Below are 23,766 nucleotides of genomic sequence, written 5' to 3'. Positions count from 1 at the left end.
ATAATGTTGTGATTTGATGAGTTGAAAGGATGGTCGGTCTATGTACAAGGTGAGAGGGTTCTCCTCTCTCACAAGAAATCAACGCCCTGGTCATAACTGTTCTGCGAATATGGAATAGACATGTATAGTGTAAATAGGTTGAGATAAATGACCACTTTAATGCATACCTAATAGCTATCAGTAGCTCTTCGAACCCTCAGAAGCTGGTTTGCCAAGAGGGTAGGTGCAATGCCAAGGACTGCACATAGGTGCTTCCTATTGAATATCATAGAACATGGCTTCTGTTGAACAGCAGGAACCCTGGTCAGTTCTAGTGATGACATAAAAAAGTGACCTCCACAACGCCTATCAATTGCCACATTGGAGTCGCCCCTTACTGCACCGATTAAATTTATATTTCCCATTGATAAACACTGTGCCATGGTAAAATGCAGTGGGCGTGCTCCTGATGTCTTCCCTCTCTTTCTTAGCTGTCATGGATAAGTCTGATTCTTCGGATTTCCTGAGGAAAATACGCAAGAGGCGTGACGATCGCTCCTGCACGGGAGGCAAATGTGCCCTTGAGGACGATGGCGATGTCTTCGATGATAGAGCTTTTGGGGTTAGTAAATATTATAATACGACAAGCCTATAAGAACTCAATATCCAACTGAGAGAAATAGAAATCAATTAAAAGTGCACCTAAAGCGTTTGAGAATACAGACAAAATGTGGCAGGGTGCTGTGGTGTCTTTGCAGATGTGGTTGCTGTTGCATTCGAGCATGCTGTGGGTGTGTGCCTTCTGACTGTCTTTACTCCAGCTTCCCCCTATCTCATTACTAAATGAGCCAACAGCTGCTTAGATCTGTGCCCCTGGCAGACTACTGCTGGAGGTGGCCGTCTCCTATTGATGCTAACAAAGTTGGACATCTTGGGGTAAAATTCGTGACTGCCCCCCAGAGGGCGGAGTAGCAAACACTGGAACCATTAGAAGTCCGAGAAATTACATTATGTGTTTTTACCATTATTCCATGTACCGATGGAAAGGGCCTGCCATACTTCTCAAGTAACTTATTTATTTTTGAAAGCTGAGGAATGAAGATACTCCTTTAACAGTAGGATGAGAGGAAACTGCTCTACCACATGCCAGCTGAGTCTCTAGATGAAGCAGTTTTGCAGGTTTAACAATTGTCTGGGTCAGTCTGAGATCACCTATTTAATTGCACGTTACAAGACCAAACCACTGGGAAAGGTTGGGCTCAATGAACCATCAATTTACATTTTTTGTAGCAGTGTTTGACGCAGATTGACCCACTGCCAATCTCTTGGTTTTGCCAATATTATTTAGTTTTTTATCATACAGTCTTGTTCATTTTTCTTGCACCAAAAAGCACACATTGGGGCAGTAGTCTATGGCACTAAAGGAGACTACTTTGTTATGGAGGTGCACATTGTGCAAGAGCAGGATGCCATCACGCACAGTGAAGTTAGCCAATGGCTGAAGTGGGCTGACCCACTGCCCCATGCGTTATGCTGCAGTGGTTGGAAGAAAACTATGAATCACCAATGGATGAAAAGAGCTGATTGAAAGCCCTAATAAGTAAGTTTATTATATATATAGGGGCATATTACCAAGGGTGGCGATAGTCAATTATCGCCGGTTTAGCGGCCATATTAGGCCGCTTAGCGGCGATAATTCTATCGCCCTATTAACAAGCTGTCACTAACTGATGTTAGCGACAGCTTTTAGGCGATAGCGAGCAGTTTGGGGCCCGCTTTGCATGTTAGCGATATTTATCGCTAATGACATGCAAAGTGGGCGTACCCAACCTGTTAGCGACTGAAAGCTGTCGCTAACGTCGCTATCGCCTATTAGCAAGGCAGGCGTAGCGATGGAAATATTCCCGCTATCGCCAAAAACCAACACCTGCTCAGACCAGTTCTTAGCCATGTTATCCAATGGGAGGTGGATAACATGGGCTAAGAGCATTTCGTCGCTAATGCGTGAATATCGCTGTATTCTCAGCGATATTCACGCCTTTCGCCGCTATCGCTGGATATTTTAGCACAATGGAGAAAAACGTTGCTAATAGCATGTTTTCTCCGCTAACATATCCAGCGATAGGCAGCGATAAAAAATTGTCGCTAAGCCTATTTAGCGATAGTTATCGCTACTTGTTGGTAATATGCCTCATTGTTTTACTAAAATCATTTCTTAGCGAATGCCAGACCTAACAACTCTACCTTACCTCAATATGAGGAGAACTCAGTGGCTACAAATTATTTTACTATTTCTTTCCAAAGCTAGTGAGGAACATGAAGCATGATTTCCAAAGGGACACATCGTTAGATACCCACAGGGATGAGGATGTCGCATAACACACAGACTGCATATATTACTCATCCAGTCTGGAGGCCTCTAATGAGTGAGTGAGGAGTCCCAATGAGTTACTTTTCGGAGGCTAATTAATATGTTGTCCGGACTACACTGTAAATAGTTTCCCTAAAATGCATATCTGTTCTGGACGGCACTGTATATATTTTCACTAAAATGCATATTTTCACTGCATATAACCTTTATTTATGTATTTTTCCCCACCTTCTACGTTAGTAATGCAAATAGGATCGTAGTCAGTAATGAACCGGCAGCGCTGGCCTGTCCACTTTATCGATTCAGTTAATAATGCCCCTTTAGAGCTTGACAACCGGAATGACCCCTTCCTCAGGGGAGACGTTCACATGTCCGGCATGATCATTCACTAAATAAAGGCTCAATTGACGTACTTCCCTAGCATGAGTCAAATTCCTGGTGCTTGTGAGTGGTTGTATGAGAGGCATCAGGACTGGCAGTGACATATTGTTGTCATACTTATGCAGTAAATTGCAACCGATTAAATGATATACAGGTTAGACCTGGATGTGACGTCTTCAATGAATGGGTGCGGCACCCCCTTTAGATGTTTTCAAGTATTCCTGAAACTGTCAGCAACCGGGGTTTATTTATTCGCGTGTTTTTTTTTGTTACCAACATTTTGGGTGCCACTTGCTGCGATTTTCCTAGGTGAAGGTCTACACAACCTAAATCTCAGTTTTGTCAATGTAAGAAACTATATTGAATATGTCTTTAAAATATATTTATTTATAACACAGCCTGAGACCCTTTCTTGCTGTTAATGTTCTGGTTTTTAATGTGGATTCCTACAATGTGAAACATAAATCTAGTTATGTGAGGTTGAATTTATCACTGGTTTCGATACTTAATTTCCTAATGCATTTTTTAAAAGGATAAGCTAACATTTCCTTTCTTTTTGCTTTCAAAGGAAGAGCTATTGCATTTTTACCTTTTTAGGACCCTGTTACAACGCATGAACCTCCCCGGAAAACACCAGGTACTTTTTCAATAGAGCTATGACTTTATGAATAAACTCTTCAGTTAATGACAGTTCTTTCAATGGTCATATTATCCTAAGATATTGTTTATGGTTATGTTTATGCTAAGATATTGATTATGTATTCTTTATGTTATGTTATGCAATTATATGGTACTTCATAGTATGGCATGGCATGTAATATTAATGTTTATGTTTTTAATCTCATGCTATGTTATGTTACTTAACATAATACCTCTGGTGTCCAAGGTGTGTCAGCACATTTTAATTTAATGGCGCCATCATACGGTCATCATATATATATCTTTTCTCGAAGGAGTTCCTGTGATATTCAGCGCTTATGCCAGAGGCGCTCTCCAGAGGCCCCAGCATCTCAAAGTTGGCCTTGGTCTCACTGGCATCTGCTGTGGCGGACGCTTTACAGTTCCAGGGTACTGGATTACCAAGGCCCACCCCAGGGTCCAGGAGGAGATGGGGCAGTGACAGAGTTACTCAACTCTGCGCTGGGCGAGATTGGATCACTGGTCTTGCCCCCACCGAACAGAATCCTGTTTCACGGAGGTTGATGCGGTCTGGGGAACCAGGGGGACACTGCAATTCACACCACATGCAGGGGATTTGGCCGGATGATATTGTGACGCCATTTTCCGCAATAATTACAAGTTAATAACCCGCCTTTCTTACCTGGATCCCTATTGCATTCTGGGAATTGTGGTGCACATGTACCGAGAGCACTAAGAGTGGAGAGAAGGGGGGCGGAGCTTGCCGGCGTCGATGGCGGACGCCTGACTCTAGAGCTCCGAGCCATCGCCCGAAATATCCTGCTATTATCCTGATTTACACAGACCTCAGGGGCTAGAAATTACACCCCCGTTGACCTGAACACCTCTGTTATCCTGTGGCCGAGCATCTCCCCCGGCTCTTCTTCGGCAGCCCCCGGGACATGCGGGGAGGGGTGGCGTCACTAGGCCCTGAAGCCGCGGCTCTGGAGTGCTCCCTGCCCGCCTTGCGTCACCCGACGTGCGGCTCTTCGGCGCGGATCGTGCCCGGCGAATAACCAGACTTCCAGGACCGGCCCCGGAGACCGCAGCGGAACGAGCGGAGGGAGGCGAAGGCCTGCCCCTCCAACCCCCCCACCTTCAGAAGACACTGCGTAAACGTATACTGACTATCGCTGCTGGGGCTAGTCTTGCTCCCTGCTCTGCTTTTACCAGCGGTCCTGCCATCTCCCTCCCCCTGAAAGTCCGGAGGCAGTGCTGGACTGCCTGTGCTTCGTCTCCTGTGTGCTGACCAGCGGCGTTGCCCGGCGGGGGACGGAGACTGGTCGGGGGTCTCTCTCCATCCTTCTACGACGGCCCTGTTCGACCCCGGCTCCAGAACTTTGCCCCGAAGCTTCTGGAACATCACGCCACGAGGAGCGGCCATCTTGTTGTCCTGCACTGCTGCGGCCTAAAACTTACCTCGATTCGGTCCTACTGGGTGAAGCTGCGTATCTGCTCGGACCTGCTCGACTCTTGGGCCTACTATTCAGCATCTCTCCACGAGTGTGGAGTTCCCTCACTGCCCAGCTGTGGACGCCTGCGATGGGTAAAGGCGACAAGTCGCAGAGCAAGCTCCCCTTTGAGAGCCGCCGCACAAAACCTACAGACTCCGCAGACCACGACGGTGCGGCTATGTCCAAGAACACTGATAGCACGATCTACTCCAATATAAAAGAACTGCTGATTTCTATGGAAAAAGGCCTCCAGGACAGTATCACATCTATTGGCACCAAGATTGATACGCTCACATACCGGATGGACCGCATGGCGGAGCGCGTTGATAAACACGCTGAGCGCCTAGATATGGCCGAGGGGCGCTTAACCGAGGTGGAGGAAGCGCAAACGGAGTTGGACAAGGATCGTCAACAGATCAGGAAGATACTTCAGGTGATAAGGGACAAGTCGGAGGATTTGGAGGCCCGCTCACGCCGATCCAACATACGGATCACAGGGATCCCGGAGACGACTCAGACTGGGAAAATGGAACTCTTTGTCGAAAAACTTCTCCGCCTGCTTCTTGGGGACGACGTCTTCTCGCCAATGTTTATCGTGGAGAGCGCGCACTGCACACTGGCTCCGCAGCCCCAACCGGGACTCCCCCCAAGACCCATCATCGCGAAGCTACTAAATTATAGAGACTGAGACACGGCCCTGCGGATCACCAGAGAGAAGGGGTCCCTGCAATACGAGGGCTCAACAATTTCCATCTATCCTGACTTTACAGCCAAAGTGCAGGAAGAACGTAAGCGATTTGCGCCATACAAAGAACAACTGAAAGACCTGGGGCTGGACTATGCCATGCTCTACCCTGCGAAATTGAGGATTAACCGACAGGGACACTCACACTTCTTCACGGACCCCAAAGGCCTGCAGAAGACTCTAAAAGGGTGGTTTAAGGAACATCGGAAGGTTCATGGCACCCAGGCGGAGAGCGACAATAACAGCAGTCACTTGGATGAACAAGAGTAGAAGGGCGGGCTGGCTTGCTGATCACTACTCGGAACAGCACTTACTGTTTGACACCCTGTGGCCGCCGTTCGTGGCTGCCTGACCCTGCTGGGACGCTGTTCCCTGCCCCAGCCCGAGGGTGCCCACTGCACCGGCTGACTGAACGCTCGGACACAACTCCCTGGTGAGTCTACTCCTAACTGTGTGGGTCTCACATGCTGCTCTATGACTGTTTTGAACTGTATATGCTATCTATGCACCCGCGGTTGGGTACGGGGGTGGATGTTGTACCTCTATCCGTTATGGCCTTTATACGGGGGCGGTATGCTATCTAAATTGTTTGGTATGCTATTGCGAAGCTGAGGACTGTTATGAATACGCTGCAGGGCGATGGCGCTAGGGGCGGTCTCACCCTAGCGATATCTCTGTGTTAACGACTGTCACCTAGGCAACCTCTGCCCCAGCCCTGTTTGCTTTCCTCGCTCCCTTAGGAGCCTCCTGTTGCACAAGGGACTGTTCTCAGTGTTGGGATTGCCATGTTAGGCCAAGTTGGGATTGGTCTACTGTGGGTGGGGGGGGTCGGGGACGGGATTGTTTAACTACTCAAGGTACAAGACGCTTGCCTCCTACTCACGTAGTACACGTAAGACACACACACGCGAACTCTCACAGGATGACGCTTGAAGCCTGTCCTTATGGCGGCAGAGACGAATAGCGCAGATCACACACCCCTGCCCAAGCTCAGGATTCTAACTTGAAACGTGCGAGGGCTCAATGATCACAGGAAGATAAGGAGAGTCCTGAGTTACCTACAGCGTCATCATATTGATATTGCGCTGCTCCAGGAGACTCACCTCCCGAATAACAGCGGGATGTTAAAGTGTAGAGGCCTGGAAGGCAACATAGCAGCTGCGGGTTTCACTTCTCACACCAGAGTAGTGCTGACCTGGCTCAACCCAAAATCCAAACTGACACAGCAGGCTCTAGAATCTGATCCCGAGGGGAGATATGTCATATCTAAATGCACAGGCCTAGGAATGTCCCTCATTATCATTAACACTTACGGCCCCAAATTTGACTCACCGGAGTTTTATCGTGATATGGAGATCAGAGCGCGCCATCACGAGCCGAACCTGCTGCTCTGGGAGGGAGACATGAATCTTACGCTTAACCCGGAGCTTGACAGCTCATCGGGGCCCCATCGCGAATCAGCGGCTGCAACGGCATTGCAGAGAGCTATGACTTGCCTAGGCCTCGAGGATGTTTGGAGGTCCCGATTCCCACACCAGGGAGGCTACACCCACTATTCCGCATATCATGACATCCACACCAGAATAGATTACATGTTGATACCCTCGGGCAGACTAAGTGTGGTTAGAGATTGCAAGGTGTTACCCAGGACACTGTCTGATCATTCCCCTATACTTTTGAAACTGCTGGCGCCTAACAGACCCATCCCCCCTTTCACGTGGCGCTTCCCGCAATACTCGTTGCTAGACCCGGTGTTCAGAGGGGAACTGGCGGAGGCCATAGACACCTTCTTTGAGACTAATATAGGCTCGGTGGACAGCTTCCAGACTGTCTGGGAAGCGTTTAAAGTGTATATACGGTGGGTGGCTATCTCGAAACACTCCGGGATACTTAAATCAATCAGGAAGAGACTGGCTGACCTAGAGGTGCGATTGGGGGAATTGGAACGAAGACAGAGAGAGCGAGCAGACGGACAAGAGATGGCTGACATCAATAGGTTACTGACTGAATAGCACGAGGAAGCGGACAGGGAAGTTAAACACATGGGGAAGTACGCCACGGCCAGAATCTACGGGGAGCGAGACCGCCCTGGTGCCTTACTAGCCAGGATCATCGGTGGGCCTAGACACAGACACTCAGTTATAGAAATCCAATCACCCGATGGAGATCTCCTCTCTGATCCCACTGAAGTTGCGGGTGCTTTTAAGACCTACTACTCTGACCTGTATACGTCTCGGGGTGGAAACCTTGAGGACGACATAGATGATTACCTTGGTCATATAGATATCCCTATGCTGTCTAACTCTGATAGAGAATTCCTTATGCAGCCGATTGATAGGGAGGAGATCACGGATGCCCTGTCTGCGATGAAATCGGGCAGCGCCCCTGGTGCAGACGGCCTAACGACTGCTTTCTATAAAACTTTCATAGACCAGCTCCTCCCTCACCTATCAGCCCTTTTTGATGATATTTGCGTGGAGAGCCATATGCCAGACTCCATGAGGGAAGCACTCCTGATTGCCATACCGAAGCCAGGCAAGCCCAGGGAGCATTGCAGCTCGTACCGGCCCCTTTCCCTACTAAATGTTGACACTAAGTTGTTTGCCAAGGTTTTGGCTACTCGACTGGCCTTACTGGCACCTTCCTTGGTCGCCCCTGAACAGGCGGGGTTCATTCCGAGCAGGAACCTGACATACAATATTAGGACCGTACTGGGGGTGCTACAGCACGTTCGACAGGATAGGAAGGCACTAGCGGTATTCCTTGACATGGAAAAGGCCTTCGACTCTGTCGAATGGTCATTCATGAGTAAGGTTCTGACTAAGATGGGCCTGGGACAACCGTTCATGCAAATGATGGGTGCACTGTATTCCCGTCCTCGAGCTAGGCTCCGACTTAATGACTTTGTAACTGACTCATTTCCCATTACAAGAGGTACGAGGCAGGGATGCCCGCTATCGCCGCTGCTATATGCTCTCGTAGCGGAACCGTTAGCCTGTGCCCTGCGGGAATACCATGGTGCTAGGGGTGTGAGTTTTCCCACCTATCAGATAGTGGTGTCTATGTATGCGGACGATACCTTGCTCTATGTCCGAGACCCTGACAATAACCTGTCGCCTGTCCTTAGGGAGGTTGTCCGATATGGAGCCCTGTCTGGTCTAAAAGTCAACTGGTCCAAATCGCTAGCATTCCCCCTGACCCCCAGTACACACCTAACCACCATGGAATACCCACTCCAATGGACAACTGACACGATCAGATATCTGGGGGTGCACCTACACATAGATCCAGAGACCATGTTTAGAGCGAACTATGGCACCGCGTTCAGCAAATTGGAGGATGATGTGGATACTTGGTGTAAACTCCCCCTTTCCCTACTAGGACGGATTGCCATTATGAAGATGGTGGTGCTCCCTAGATTCCTTTTTCTGTTTTCCACTATCCCAATGGTTCTCCCGAGAGTATTCTTCCAGAGGTTGCAACAATTACTGACGAAGCTTGCCTGGGCGGGGGGCCAGCCGCGTGCCAAATGGTCACTGCTCACTCTACTCTACTCTATGGGGGGCCTCGGTGCACCCGACCTCGAACTGTACTACAGGGTGGCACAGGCTGCTCACTTACACACTTGGGTACATGGAGCTCGGGACATACCACACGTCATACTGGAAACCTTATTCGCCAAGCCTCTCACACTCCCTTACACGATTTTTGAACCTACGGACCGTAGGATTGGCATACTTGATTCTGTCACTGCTACCAACCATGCATGGTCCAGACTCCTACATATCCAGGCGGGTGCGCTACTGTATTCCCCCATTATGCCTATTGACTGGGTGCGGTGGTTGCCCCCTCTCCGTGAGAGGGGGGTGGTGGCTGCCATGCTGGACCTTAACATCCGGACAGCGGGAGATCTCTTTGTCGAGGGAACTGCTAAGACCTGGGACCAAGTGACCACAGACTTATCGTCTCCCACCTTGCTAGTGAAATTCCAGTTTTACAGACTCCGACATGCGCTCTCCGAGCTCCTGGGGGAAGACATGGCGGAGCCTCCAGAGGTGCGGGAGCTCACATATGTACTTAAAGCTTCCTCCCCCCAGAAACTACAGTCTAACCTGTATTCACTATCACAAGCACATAGGGAGCACACATACCCTAAATCGCGGTTGGCATGGCAGTCAGAGTTACACATGGCTATAGACGATGTCATGTGGAGGTATTGTTGCACTGCGACCAAGACACTCTCACTGAATGGCCGGCATCGGCTTATACATTTCAAATTCATAAATAGGATTTACTATACTCCTGCCAGACTTCATAGATACGGCCTGAGAGCCACGGCGGAATGTGACAGTGCCATGCCTCTGATGCGGGGTTCCTCCACCTCGCTTGGCTGTGCCCTGGGGTAAGCGCCTTCTGGAATAAGATCTTCACTGAAATAAGTACAGCGGTAGACTTCGACATACCCCCTGTCCCGGAGATGGCCCTACTGGGCTTCACGAAGCCTCTACCTGTGTCAGTGCGTCACCTGGTGGGCATGGGATTGTTAATAGCGCGTAAAGTGGTTGCGTGTTCCTGGATGAGGGGTCCTGTTCCAACCCCTACACGATGGGCTCGTGAGATGGTGTACTGCTGTACGCAATCTGAAAACTATTGTGAACTGCTTCCCCCCACTAGTAGACCCAAAAATTATTGGGGACTTTACCAAACGTACCTGGCACGCCGAGGGGAAGAGACGGTAGCCACTGATGAGCACTAATGGTTGTTCTGGGGACTGGCCCTGAGTTGCTTAGTACTGTCTGGCCCACCCCTGATGGACGCTATGTGGGACATTACTGCCTCTGATTATTCCTTGCTTCAATCTCTGTACTTGCTGTGATGTGAGATCTGATCGCCGCCTGCCCTGCTTATTGGGTTGTTGGCTAAACGGCTGTGTACTCCCTTTAACGTAGTAGGAAGACTGATGAAGGTTAAGCGGATATTCCTTTGCCTTGAGATGTGGGGGGAGGGGGGATTTGATGTACAGTTTTGGGGTTATTGTTTGACTCCTCTCTGAAACTTGCAAAATAAACTAATAAAGTGGAGAGAAAGGACACTGTTCCCGAGGGCGGGGCAGACCTGAACCAATCATCATGGGGCCAATATTTAAATACACGATGTTACCTTTAACTGCCCTTAAGACTTTTGGCGCTGAAGAAGCCATATGTGATGCCGAAATGCATTCGCCTGTTAAGAAGCATTTGATGGAATAAAAGTGGTCTCCCTGCTTACCCCTATGTGGCCTCTGCTCTTTTCTCGAAGGAGTTCCTGTGATATTCAGCGCTTATGCCAGAGGCGTGCTCCAGAGGCCCCCGCATCTCAAAGTTGGCCTTGGTCTCACTGGCATCTGCTGTGGCGGACGCTTTATAGAACCAGGGTACTGGATTACCAAGGCCCACCCCCGGGTCCAGGAGGAGATGGGGCGGTGACGGAGTTACTCAACTCTGCGCTGGGCGAGATTGGATCGCCGGTCTTGCCCCCGCCAAACAGAATCCTGTTTCACGGAGGTTGATGCGGTCTGGGGACCCAGGGGACACTGCAATTCACACCACATGCAGGGGATTTGGCCGGATGACATTGTGATGCCATTTTCCGCAATAATTACAAGTTAATAACTCGCCTTTCTTACCTGGATCCCTATTGCATTCTTTTAATTGTGGTGCACATGTACCGAGTGGTGCACTACGAGTGGAGAGAAAGGACACTGTTCCCGAGAGCGAGGCGGACCTGAGCCAATCATCATGGGGCCAATAATTAGATACAGGATGTTACCTGCAACTGCCCATAAGACTCTTGGCGCTGAAGAAGGCATATGTGATGCCGAAATGCATTCGCCTGTTAAGAAGCATTTGATGGAATAAAAGTGGTCTCCCTGCTTACCCCTATTGTGGCCTCTGCTCTTTTCTCGAAGGAGTTCCTGTCATATATATATATATATGTATATATATATATATCCATTCGAAATCCAGTACACGAGAAAAAGGAACTCACTGGAGCCGGGGCCTCGTATTTCAGAAAGACGCTTTATTTTCAACGGGTGCCCAACGCGTTTCGGAGTTATTTCACTCCTTGATCACGGGAGAGAGAGAGAGAGAGAGAGAACCACTCCCATTAAGATAATAATATAAGGCCTGATTTATTCACGAAGGTTAATTTACACCTTTGTGTAAATTTAAAATTGCTTGCCATTCACAAACGCATTTTGCAAGTGGTATCTTTACTACAGCGGAGTATCCACCCATAAATAGATAGGACTGTCCTACCTTTTTATGTGCAGAGACTGTGCAGTTGTAAAGATACTACTCATAAAATACCTTTGTGAATAGCAACCTATCGCAAACTTACACAAAAGTGTAAGATTACCGTTGGGTATCAGGTCCTAAGTAAAAAAAACACAAGAACACTTCAATTACAAATAACACGTTCATACATCGCAGTTTAGGAAAACCGAACACTTTCCAGCAAACGATCTTCTGAGTTCGTAGAAAGTCTGTCTAAAAATGTATTTATTCTTTCAACTCCTAATTTTGTTTAACAATAATCTACCAGAAAATTCACACAAGAAAATAAAGTATGATATTCCAGTTCAGGATATGGCCCAGATAATCTAGACAACTGTATTTATCTGGGTAACCCATACCATGGTCCTTCAACTTTTCCCAGCAGCACACAGTTAGCTCTAAGATACATGCACATCCATAAATTCATTGAGATATTGCTCTGGCTGTGAGAAAAAGGTATTCAATAAACAAGCACTGACAAAGTCAATAGGGCCAGCTTTTGGAGTGAAAGAGTGTTTGGTAAATGTTGGGCAACTTTGTGTATGTTCCCCACAGCAGTTCTAGAATAAAAAACATATGATAAACTTCTTGGCCTACAATAAATGGAAAGCTGGTAGTAGGACCTGTGCCTTAAAAAACGTCATTAGAGAAGTGTGTTATGAAAAGTAGGAAGTTTATATTGTATGCGGTCAATTGAAAAGCCATATTGTAAAGGAGATACATTTGATACACAGTGCGAGTCATTGGCAAGATATTTCATCAATAAGGTGGAACGTACCTTTGAAAAAGTCTACCATGACAGTCCTATCCCACTACATACAAGACCTTCCACCCATATCTTCTAAAGACATGGATGTCTTGTTGGCCAAGGTAAAATCAGGCTCTCCTGACGATCCATTAAAACCTGACGTTTCCAGGAAATTTCACGACTGCATTTTGACTGAGGACCAGGAGTTGATAAACAGGTCACTCCAAACGGCGGTGATCCCCAAGTCATGGAAAAACGCCAAAGTTATCCCTTTGTTAAAAAAACGACACTTGATGTGTCTCTGCCAGAGAACTTCTGCCCAATTTCTCTGCTCCATACTCAGCAAAAATTATGGAGTCCTATGTAAACATCGCTCTGCCCAAATTCCTGGAAGTAGATGAGATTCTGGACAGGTCACACAATGGCTTCCAGCCCAGACACAGTACCGAATCAGCACTACTTGCAGTCACAGAGCAGCTAAGGGCCACTTTGGATGAGGGCATCTCCAGTGTGGCCTTTGACACTGTCTCACATAAGATTCTGCTAAACAGTTAGAGGAGACCGGGGTCAAGAGCACGGTCCTGGCCTGGCTTGTGTCCTTCCGGACCAATCGCTCTTTTCAGGTCTTTATCCCCCTTTTTTGTCCAATGTCTACCCTCTCAGCTGTATTGTCCCCCAGGGCTCTACCCTAAGCCCCACGCTATTTAACGTATATGTCCGCCCGTTGACCCTCTTGGCCGAAGCACGGAACATCGACATGGTATCATATGCCGATGATACCCAACTGGTATTCACCTTTTCCAATAACCCCAAACAGGAGCAAGCTAAATTTCAAGAGGATCTTTTGGCCATCTCGGACTGGATGGACAATGCCCTCTCATTTGAGAGTCAAGCTCAAAAAGTGGCAGGTACTTGCTTCGGTCTCTTACACGGCCTGAAACCCATTCTGAGATTTTTCAATGCATCCATCCGTCAGCCGATTGTCCAATCTGTTGTGCAGTCTTGACTAAACTACTGCAATGGGATCACACTCGGAGTGAAAAAGACTGTAACCAAAAGACTCCAACAGGCATAGAACATGACTGCTCGCACTCTTTTTGCCCTCCCGAAGCACTACCATGCCTCCAATCTGCTTCGTCGACTCCACTGACTGCGGATAGAGCAGAGAGTACAGTTTAAGACTCTCTGTACTAAGCACAAGATCTTGCATGGCCAAAGCCCCCAAATTCTACAAGAGCTGTGCTCACTGTATGTTCCGACTGGAGCCCTGTGCTTCGCTGATCGGCATTTAGCCTGTACCCCCAGATCACGCAGGCTGAGAGCAGGGGGACACTCTTTCAGGGCTATGGCACCCACCCTATGGAACTCTGCCGCTCTTGCTGCTCGGGGCACATAGGATCACTGGGCGTTTAGGAAACTGATTAAAACCTGGCTTTTTTCTAACCTTTAGTTATATCCTTCCCGATAGCCACCTGTCTGTCTCAGCGCTGGGAAGCCCCGTCCTGGGGCAGTCATGCGCTTTATAAGTATACTTAACATAACTTAATAATTCCATCATTTCATTTTCCTTCATTTTATCATAATCAGATGATCATTGTCTAAGGCATTGATCATGTACGGCGATCCGCTCTCGCTGGTGCTCAATAGACTCATGAGAGGGTTGAAACGTCGTCGACAACTGAAAAAGGGAGAGCACCTGCGATCTCTAATTTGTCTATGAAGAATTAAATTTATTATACCTCCAAAGGGGTCCCCTTTTAATTACCAATAGCCATTGCCTCCATTCCTTAATAGCACTACGTTTATTGCACTGTTTTGGTTATGGTCTCTTCACTCTGGTCACAAAGTGACGTCAAAATTGTGGAAATGTATATAAGTGTAAATACACAATGGGAAATACTTATATGTCTCCCTTTTACTTGAAATACTGTCTATGCAAAATAAATTATACTCACTTCGGCTGAAGGGGGTAAAGCTAAAATAATTATTCTGTGGATTTCTACAAAAACTTTGCTACAAAAGTGATAGGCCTAATTGAATTATGGTTCAATTTTTCATTTTTTTCTGCCTCTGTTTAAGTCACGCAAGATATATTATTCCTTGCAAAAACTATCAATCTCAAACACATAAATGCCTATTGTGCTGGGTGCTGGCATAGCAGGTAGGAGAGGACATACCCTCACTCCATTGAGCGGAAAGAAGGTAGATGATGCAACCCATTGCCCTGTATATGGCCATGTAGTTTTTATATGGACCCCATTGTGCATGGGATTTGATTTGATTTCTCTGGCTGAAGGACCATATTTATTTTTTTGTTTTCGAAGAAGAGTTGAGGTAATGAAGACAAAAAATTACTTCCAGAAAATGGTGATCTGCTTAGTGTGCCTCGTCATTAATCCTCCCTCTGCTGGTTTGGGACCATAGGGTTCCAGGCTCTAGACAAGGAGGGTAACATCACATGAAAATATCTGAATCATAAGCAATGTTGACTTATTTTAATCCGTCATATCTGATTCTTCATTTCTCATCAATCGCAATCTACATTTTCCTCTTCTTTCCTTTCAGGCACAATACAGTAAAATGATGGATTCCGCTTCCGAGTCTAGAATGATGTCCCAGGTGAGCGCTTTCGCTTTTTGGGTAGCACTATATTCAAAATGAAAGTGAGTGAGCTTTTTTCAAGCGTGGCCAGATGTTTCATTCGAAAGGGTGAGGCTCATTTAAGCCAACATGTTTCGATATTTCAGTCACTGTGGCCATCGGCACCCCAAGTGAGGATTCACTTAAGCCCCATGTTTAATTGAATAAGGATCTGTCACTGCTTAGAGAAACCCCCACAGCCCTGGGAAGGTTGACAGTCTGGAGAACTTTGGAACATGGGACACACAAGATTTGTTGAGCTCTGTGACGTGATGCGTAGAGAGCATGATGGATGCAAGCGTCGACTCCTCCTTCTGGGCGGAGTCAGAATCCAAGGAACTGGGTGATCGTTTGGAAGAAATACACCTAAAACCAAGGCAGAGGGTCAAATGAATAACTTGGGATGTGGGCTGCAGCCAGTGCTTAATTTATTTTAAAAAACGTGCCGTGACCAAAGCTCTACTCAGAAGTCTGCAGTGCACCGAATACCAAGCCTTATCGTTTTAAATCCACCACCACCTACTCCCTACCTGTTTATCTAACTCCTGCTTTCGCCCATGGTGACTGTTCCTCTGTCTTTCTGAGTTGTGTATTTTTCTCTCTCTTGCTCTCTGCAATTATCTGATGTGGAAAATAATTAGTACCAGTGGCCCCTACTGGCAACCACCAACAAACTAATCACTGGCTGCTGCTCAATACACTACAGCTAGACCTCATTCCAGGGCCAGCTCAAGCAAACAAGAAGAGGGAGAAGGGACAGGGGAGGAAGGAAAAAATACAAGGCATGGGGATAAGGAAGCAATGGGTGGAGGAAGAACCAACCTCTGATGGAGGGAAGGGAACGATCCAGCATGCACCTTTAAATATAAAGGGGACTAGAATTGAATTCTTGATGAGGATGAACAACCATGCATTTATCCTATTATGTTAATAGTTAGTCAATCCATACACAAATACAGCAATTTCATCATATTTCTTCATTAGCACTGTAATGCAGATATTGCACATATTGTAGAACCAGGCCATATAATAATTCAATTAAAATGGGATGGCGTCCCTTTCAAACAAATTTTGTTCTCCTCAAGGGGTTATGTTAATCTCTTAATCCCAGAACAGAAATACAATCCAACATAAGATTAAAGCTGTGAAAACAGGCAGCCAAGATTCAGTTTATCCCGCGGGTGAAATAATAAAGCATGATCACATTCTTCACTGTTGTCTCCACCCTTTCCCAATTATGTCTTATTCTTGGGAGTTCCACGCGCAGTCTATGTGTGTTTCAGTGCACTTGAAGGGTAGACTCTGATTTTGCCACAGCTTCATTTGAGCTGGTGGTTTGAGGTGGAACCCATTGGCCCTCATTTTTGGGAGACCATAACATATGTTTCCTCATGAGACTTTCACCCAGAGCAAGAGAGAGAAAAACACATAAGAGAGAAAGAAGGAGGAGGAGAAAGATGGGAAAACAATGACAACTCAAGGAAGCAAGGATGAAAAGGAGCATGATAGAGACAGATAACGGCAGGGAGTGTTTGGTGGTGAATGAAAGAGGCATAATGTGGAATCAAGTCTAAATAGCCTTGGCATTCAGCAACCCTAGCCACGTGCTTATGGACAACCTTTGGGCCCCAACATGCATTCTTTTCCAGATTAAACACTTGATTTTGCAATTGTACCTCGGATATGTCATGTGAAAGAAATTATTTCTCTATGTCACTCACTCTTTCATGCTGAGATTCGGGCCATTTGTGAACCATACATTATTTCCCTTGCTTCATTGCCTTGTCTACCGTTTACTGGCCCAGCTCTTCGTCACTACATTCCTCTTGCATCAGTAGTTGTTAACATTATGTTAACTATATTCATTTCTGTCTTACTAGGTGCACTTGCCCTGCAATCACCTGATTATTGTCTCCTCTGTTGTGGCACCAGACTTCTGCCATAACTTTAACATCTCTGTGGCTACTGGCTAAATTCCGGCATTCATGTAGCAAGCTATAGTAAAGTAAAGAAGGGTTGATAGCTAACAGTCTTTTGGCTATGTCATTGCTTGTTTTGTCATAGTTTTTGTAAGAACCATATTGCTGGGGAAGCTGCTGGGCCTTCATCAATCTGAAAAAAACATTGGCAAAAAGCTAAGATATTGTTTTGGTCTCCAAAAACACATTGACGTAGTAGTTGTTGGCACTGAAGCAACTACTTTGTGTGTGGCTGTTCTCCTAGTAAAGTGAAAGGATGCTACCAATGGCTGAAGTGGGTCCACCCATTTCCACATGATGTATACTGTAGTAGATAGAAGTAAACCTTTAATGACAATAACATGCCAATGGATGAAGATGACTAGCTGAAAAAATGTGTAAATCAGCATATTATAATTTTATTACACTCAAAGGTTCTTGGCTAACGCCAGACCTAAAAGGCCTACTGCTGATCCTTGTGAGTTAAAACATTATCATTCTATTTCTCTTTTCCCTGTTTAAATGAATATTCTGGAGAAGATTCTGCCCAGGATGAGATCAGACTCACCCTGTATGGTGATTAGCAGGAGAGATGGCACCAGGGAAAATATTTGACGCAGTCATTAAAGTGTTTTGCATTGAGACTAACATCTAAACTCAAAACTGTGGGAGCAGGAACAGTTTCAAGAGAAATGCCAATATCCTCAGGCATAATTTAGGGCCAATACTATGAGGGACTAGTTGTTACTTTCTGGGGTTCAGGTTAAGGCAAAGAGATGGCACAGAAAAGAAAAGGTATCCCATAATGCGGTCTCCAGGCCAAGGGAATAGGAGACACAACAGTTATAAGCTTGTCTATTGCAAAGATAGGTTCCAAAATAAAGCAATACACGAAGGTCAAGGCCCCTAGTTTAAAATCAAGTGCATCAGAATGCACAACACACATTCATATCAGAATCAAATAAGCACTGGCAATGTCAATAGGTCTAGCTTATGAATGAAACTGCTTCTTGTGTCACTGATGGGTTTAAGCACTCAATAGGTCATTATACATGTACTTTCACTGGCTTTGCACTGATGCATCCATCCATTGATCCATTTACTGACTCAATCGTGCATTTACCCTCTGACACAATTGCTATAAAACACAGGCATGCAACATATATGCACAATAAATGAAAAGAATACTAGTAGACAAAAGAACACCTGCTGCTGTCTAAAAACAGCTGGCATATGCTGCAGTAATGAAAATAAACAGCACTGGATGTCTGCCTTGCAGAGGTATTGTAAATAGTCTATAATTGTTTTAAAGTTCCAGCATGGCCGCCACATTTTGAACTAGTGTATTGGCCATTTTGGATTGGTAAAACCATGATACACTATGACAACATCCATTATAGTCTCTTAGTTTAGATGAAGTGGCCATTAGTGCCAATATCGGCCCAGCCCAGACCTTTCATCATACAACACACCACTCCACCAATAACCGACACAACACAAGTTTGATGGAGAAAGTTGTTGCAGTTTTATTCGCATATACATTATGCTCATGTTGGGTTATCTTACGGGTCGATCCAGAGCAGGCCGCCTCTCGCGACCCGCCCACCTGATGAGCCATAACCCCCCGGGGTGTTAACCGCGGGGGCGTTTGTCAGTTTCGGAGGAAGGTCTAACCCCTCCCCTCGGCGGACCTCTATTCCGCCCCTTGCTCACGCCCCCCCCCCCCCCTCGGAGGGCGGAGCGTAGTGGCAACCCCCGGTTGCTCAGGTCTACAACCGACCGAAGGACTAACGGGGCGCCGTCGGTCCTCCAGGATCCATCACAGCGTGGATCTCCCTGGGGGATAATTCTGCTCTCGCACCCACCGGTGCTCCTGTAGAGGGTACCCCTCTGTACCTTTCTGCATTGGATCGCCCTGTAACTCCGCCATGGCTCTGGGTGTGGCCGCCGCCGCCCCAGAGTCCCCCCACCTATTAGCTTCCTATTAGTGCAACCTGCTGCTCCTAGTGCTTTCCGCTATATCAACCCAAGATCGTCATATCATCTGGGGGAAATGAACCCCGTCTACATCAAAGCAAACAGTGCATTTGGCAAGTAGCAGCCGAGCCTGATGAAACAAGTTCTCCTAGGATTCAGGCTACTCCCAAGTTATCGGGCGACACTATCCAACTCTCATTGGCGCCAAGGACCTATTGCACAACAATTGCAATCACCGGCCTCTTTCAGTTCATGCAAGGACAAGTCTGCTCTCTTCCTCAGCACCGCCAAGCTGGCATGCAACCAAACTTCCTTCTCCCTTCTGCCGCCCTCCGGACAGGGAACTGAGCCAGTGATGCCCATGAACTTCACAATAACTGCCAGCTGTGCTTTGCAGGTGTCCATCAAGTGTGCCACCCCCCAGACTGTTCCTATTCCATACCGCTGGCTGACCAGCAACCAACACGCCCCTAACAGGTAACAACGCCACTGCCACTGATATGGTATCCCTTGTCTAGCATGTGGCCTTACACCCTTACTTAGACCTACTGGGGACATATTCACCAACAAGGTCACGCCAGGCGGTTCATTCCCTTGCCGCCGACCCTACTGTAGGCTAACCAACTCCTCGCATGTTTAGCCTCGCTGGAAAGACATGTAACTTCCAACCCATGGGAACCTAATTGTAAGACATTCACCTCTCAACTATGTCTGCCAACTGCGTTCTGTTGTCGGCTTAAAACACTGTGTAGAGGATCTCCTCATGTTTGACACTTGTACAAGACGTCCCCCTGTGCCTGGCCTTCAATGGACCCTAAGAAGCTTGTAACAAGCCGCCTATAGCACTGTATCTAAGTTGGCAACTAAGAGAATTAATCCTTCCTCGCTCTTACTTCCTGGGATGTGCACACTGCCAGAGGAATCCTTACTATAGTACCTGAAAACAACTAAGTAGATACTATCTAGGTGAAAGCTACCCGAACACCTAGCCACGGGCCCTCCACTGCGTGACAACCCCTGTTTGTTGATTTTAGCTGTTAGAATTGCCTGGTCCCTAACGAACCCTTCACGTAAAACTAGCCAAACCAAACGCTAACTTGGCCAACTAAGAGCCAACATGTGTCCCAAGGATGTCACAGCGTAGGGCAGGATGCTGCAGTTAATGTGATGCTTATGCCGGCCCACTAATCTGCAGGGCTATCCAGCTTGATCAGGTGAAGTGCTGTATATTGCCTGGTGTATAGCCACTATGCCAATTGCCTCCCTGTACTTTACAAAAGGAGCACTTCACTTACAACAGTCGATGTTGCTTAGTTGTGATTCAGTTGCATCCAAGTAAGAAGCTACCATATCGCTTTCTTGCGTAGCCCAACTCGAGCTAGCCGCCCCAACATGGCTGCCCACTTCTCCCTGCCCTGTGAGACCATATCCTATCGGTGCACTATGAATGGCATGCAAAGACTATGACAGACACTTTCGTGTTAGAAGGAAACCATGGAGAGGGGGGAAACCTACTATCTCTGACAATACCCATTTGACCAGCAAGGAACTCTAAGCAGAACCTGGTTAAGGCTGCTTTAATGGGATATCCCCCTCTTGAAGAGTGCATGCTTGAGACCGACATATAACAAAATTGGGAGTCAGGTGCCCGATATGGAAATGGACTGACGTGGCAGTTGCTGTACAAAGAACACATTCCATTATTGCACATGGGATGTATGATATGCCCAGACACTGTCGTTGATTAAAAAGACCCGCATATCAACTGTGTCAAAGGGGATGTAAGAAATGCCACACTGTTTCACTGCTTTCCAAGAGAACACCCCGTTAATGCCTAGTGAATAGAGAATTGCCAAGGCTCAACAGTTGTTCTAAATGCGAAAACATCCCAATAATGTACAGGAGCTACCTGCCCTGCTCACGTACCAGCTGATTACCACTGTACTGTTACTATGGGGCATGGCCTGCGCGCCCCAATCCCAGGGACAGGAGTGATGCCTGGGGCGAAAATAGGTGTCCCAGACCCTGGCTCACTGCCCCCTTAGTGTGCTATGACCCTTATACCTGTAGATGGGTCAAGTGACACCCCCATGTGGGCCGAGCTGTTCTCCAGCACAATTCGTACCTAACACATCCATTAGAAGCCCTGCCCCCTCCCCATCATTAACCTCACATTACCCTGTAATGAGGCTGGGGCCAACAATGTTCCCCACGCTACCAAGGCTGACCCTTGTTGTCAGTTCGAGAACTAGATTGACCAATTACAATCTCGTAAGGAGTTGGGTGGGCAATAACTTGCGTACCTCCAGGACAGAGGCAGAAGTGAAGTGTTGTGTCTTGACACTAAGTCATATCGCCAAATGCTGAGTCGAAGTGACCGGTGCACTTTGTTCGAGTGGAATATCACAACAACCACGTTCCCTAACCACACTATTCAGTAACACGTCCCAGGGCCCTTTCTAAATTGTGAAAGGGGGACCCAAAATTAAGCAAGGTCGATACCCCTTGACTAAGGCAAATCCTCCCAGTGACTTGTGAAGCGAGAGCTGCCAATGGTGCAGTCTAATCCTTCTACTTATAATTGGTACTCATTGTACCCTGCACGCTACACTTGTATCTGTAAAACCTGTTTGCTACCTCTGACATGGTGATTGCTTCCTGTCCTAGCACGAGTGCCACCAATGCTTACGTAACTGTAGTTCTTGTGTTTGGCTGACTGCCCTTGTCCTGCAGCCATATACCTCTACTAATCATGTACGCTATTTAACTTGCACCCTTGCCACCTATTCCTCCTGGAATGCACCGTTACATAACCCATGCTAAAATGAAAGGGTGCACAAGTTGCTCCTGTGTAACACTTCTGTCCTTAATGTGAAGCGGCTGAACACCTACGAGTAGAATACGCGCTAAATAAAGGCAAAATTAAAAGGGAATATGAAATAGAGAACTGCGGCGGGCTGCGAAGCGTGATGAAGCCTCGAACCCAGTTCCCCCGCATAACTTGTTAATCGTGCACAACTATGGAACTATCAGCGACTCACAGGTAGATGCAGGCCCTGGGGAAATACGTGGGCCCGTGACATTACACTATACTACGAAATTGACCCCTTGTAAAATATTACCACCCGGTCCCTTAATTAACTGTGGCACCAATGGAGCGGCCCCCTGTACCAGCACAAGGCCGTCCGCCACGAGGGTGGCTAGAAGGTGTCATACACGAGGTCATGGCAATCCTGAAAAGATGCGGCGAACAACGACCGCGGAGGCCCGCAACCGCTAACCTGGGAAACTAGCGATGCTGCACATGGCATCGAGCGCGCTACGGGCAATGCCATCGGCGTCGGAGAAAAGAAAACTTCCCCAAAAAACGCTACTTCCGTCCAGGGCTACTATACTCCCTATGCGCCGCAGGGCGGGTGCCTAATAACTATGAGAGGACGTTACGTTGCGACCCAAAAACCACCCAAGGAAGGACGCAACTGCTTGTACATAGCCTCCCCACTTGGGAATGCGGTAACTACCATGCCTGAGCAGCCAACCCTGGTCCGAGTGATAATCACAGTCCAGGGCGAGACCAGTTGCATTGAAATGTTGTTACTATTTCCGCTGATATTTCTTGGTGTGGCAGCTTCCTGCACTCGCCCCTGCTATTCCTTAATATTTGTACATAACGAAGTCACACTCAAAGGATACAGCCGCGGCTGATGCTCGAACCCTGTTCTCCTGCTTCAGAGTCAACAGCATTATATGTAGGGCCGCCTCCACGCACCGGGTAGAAGTCACTTCCAGCCCGACGAAGAGGAGTCTGTATCAATGTTCTACTATATTGTGAGAGAACACGGCGTGCGCACCGCTACGCCAGAAATAATGCCGAAATGCGCATACTGGGACCGGGGAATCTACAAGAAAAGCATTGCGCTTCTCCCTGGTGACGACCGGCAACTCGGCCCGCAGGCCGAGCGGTACATCACAAGGAGATGGTAAATAATTCCAGAGGGTGTAGAAAGGAACACAAGTCCCTAAGACCCAAATCGTAGCCGACCTAAATATGAGCCCATGTGAGTCAGCAGCCTACCTACGCGCAGTAATAGCGTGTCCTGCCAGGATCGAACAATAACGTTGAGAGACAACGAGACGGCGGAAAACCCGGTCACCGTACCCCTTTCACTCCCTACGTACTGAATGGGCTGCATCGCCTGAAATCGCCCCGGACCATCTCCACGCACGCGCCTATCATAACAAATAGCGCTTAAAATTGGCTGTCCACAACCGCAAACTCCGAGGGTGGGACCATGATGTCACGCTGCCCCTCAAAATGGCCGCACCTGGACGCCATTAACCTCTATGCATCGGACTCCTAATGCACCTCAAAATGGCCGCACCTGGACGCCATTACCAAACGGGGCAAAAGAGAAACAATCATCCCAAAACAGGACCAACTCTGTACTCTGTCCCCGAGTCCCTGCGTCAACCCCCTATTGGGAACTTGCATCAAGCTGCCTGTTGATTTCCAAATCT

General features: G+C 47.4%; 1 protein-coding gene across 2 annotated transcripts in view; it reads left to right on the top strand.

Moving 5' to 3' along the window:
* The window catches only part of LOC144783224 (uncharacterized), a 61,132-nt gene that overhangs the window by 27,970 nt on the left and 9,396 nt on the right, over window positions 1-23,766 (top strand). For both annotated transcript variants that reach the window (XM_078662312.1, XM_078662313.1), the window contains exons 2-4: window positions 471-601; window positions 3,300-3,368; window positions 15,239-15,292. In XM_078662312.1, the coding sequence (XP_078518438.1) occupies window positions 471-601; window positions 3,300-3,368; window positions 15,239-15,292 (254 nt within the window). The remainder of the gene's footprint in view (window positions 1-470; window positions 602-3,299; window positions 3,369-15,238; window positions 15,293-23,766) is intronic.

The sequence above is a fragment of the Lissotriton helveticus genome, chromosome 9 (assembly GCF_964261635.1).
Source record: "Lissotriton helveticus chromosome 9, aLisHel1.1, whole genome shotgun sequence".
NCBI classification, from domain to species: Eukaryota; Metazoa; Chordata; class Amphibia; order Caudata; family Salamandridae; genus Lissotriton; species Lissotriton helveticus.
This window is presented reverse-complemented; position numbering and strand designations above follow the sequence as displayed.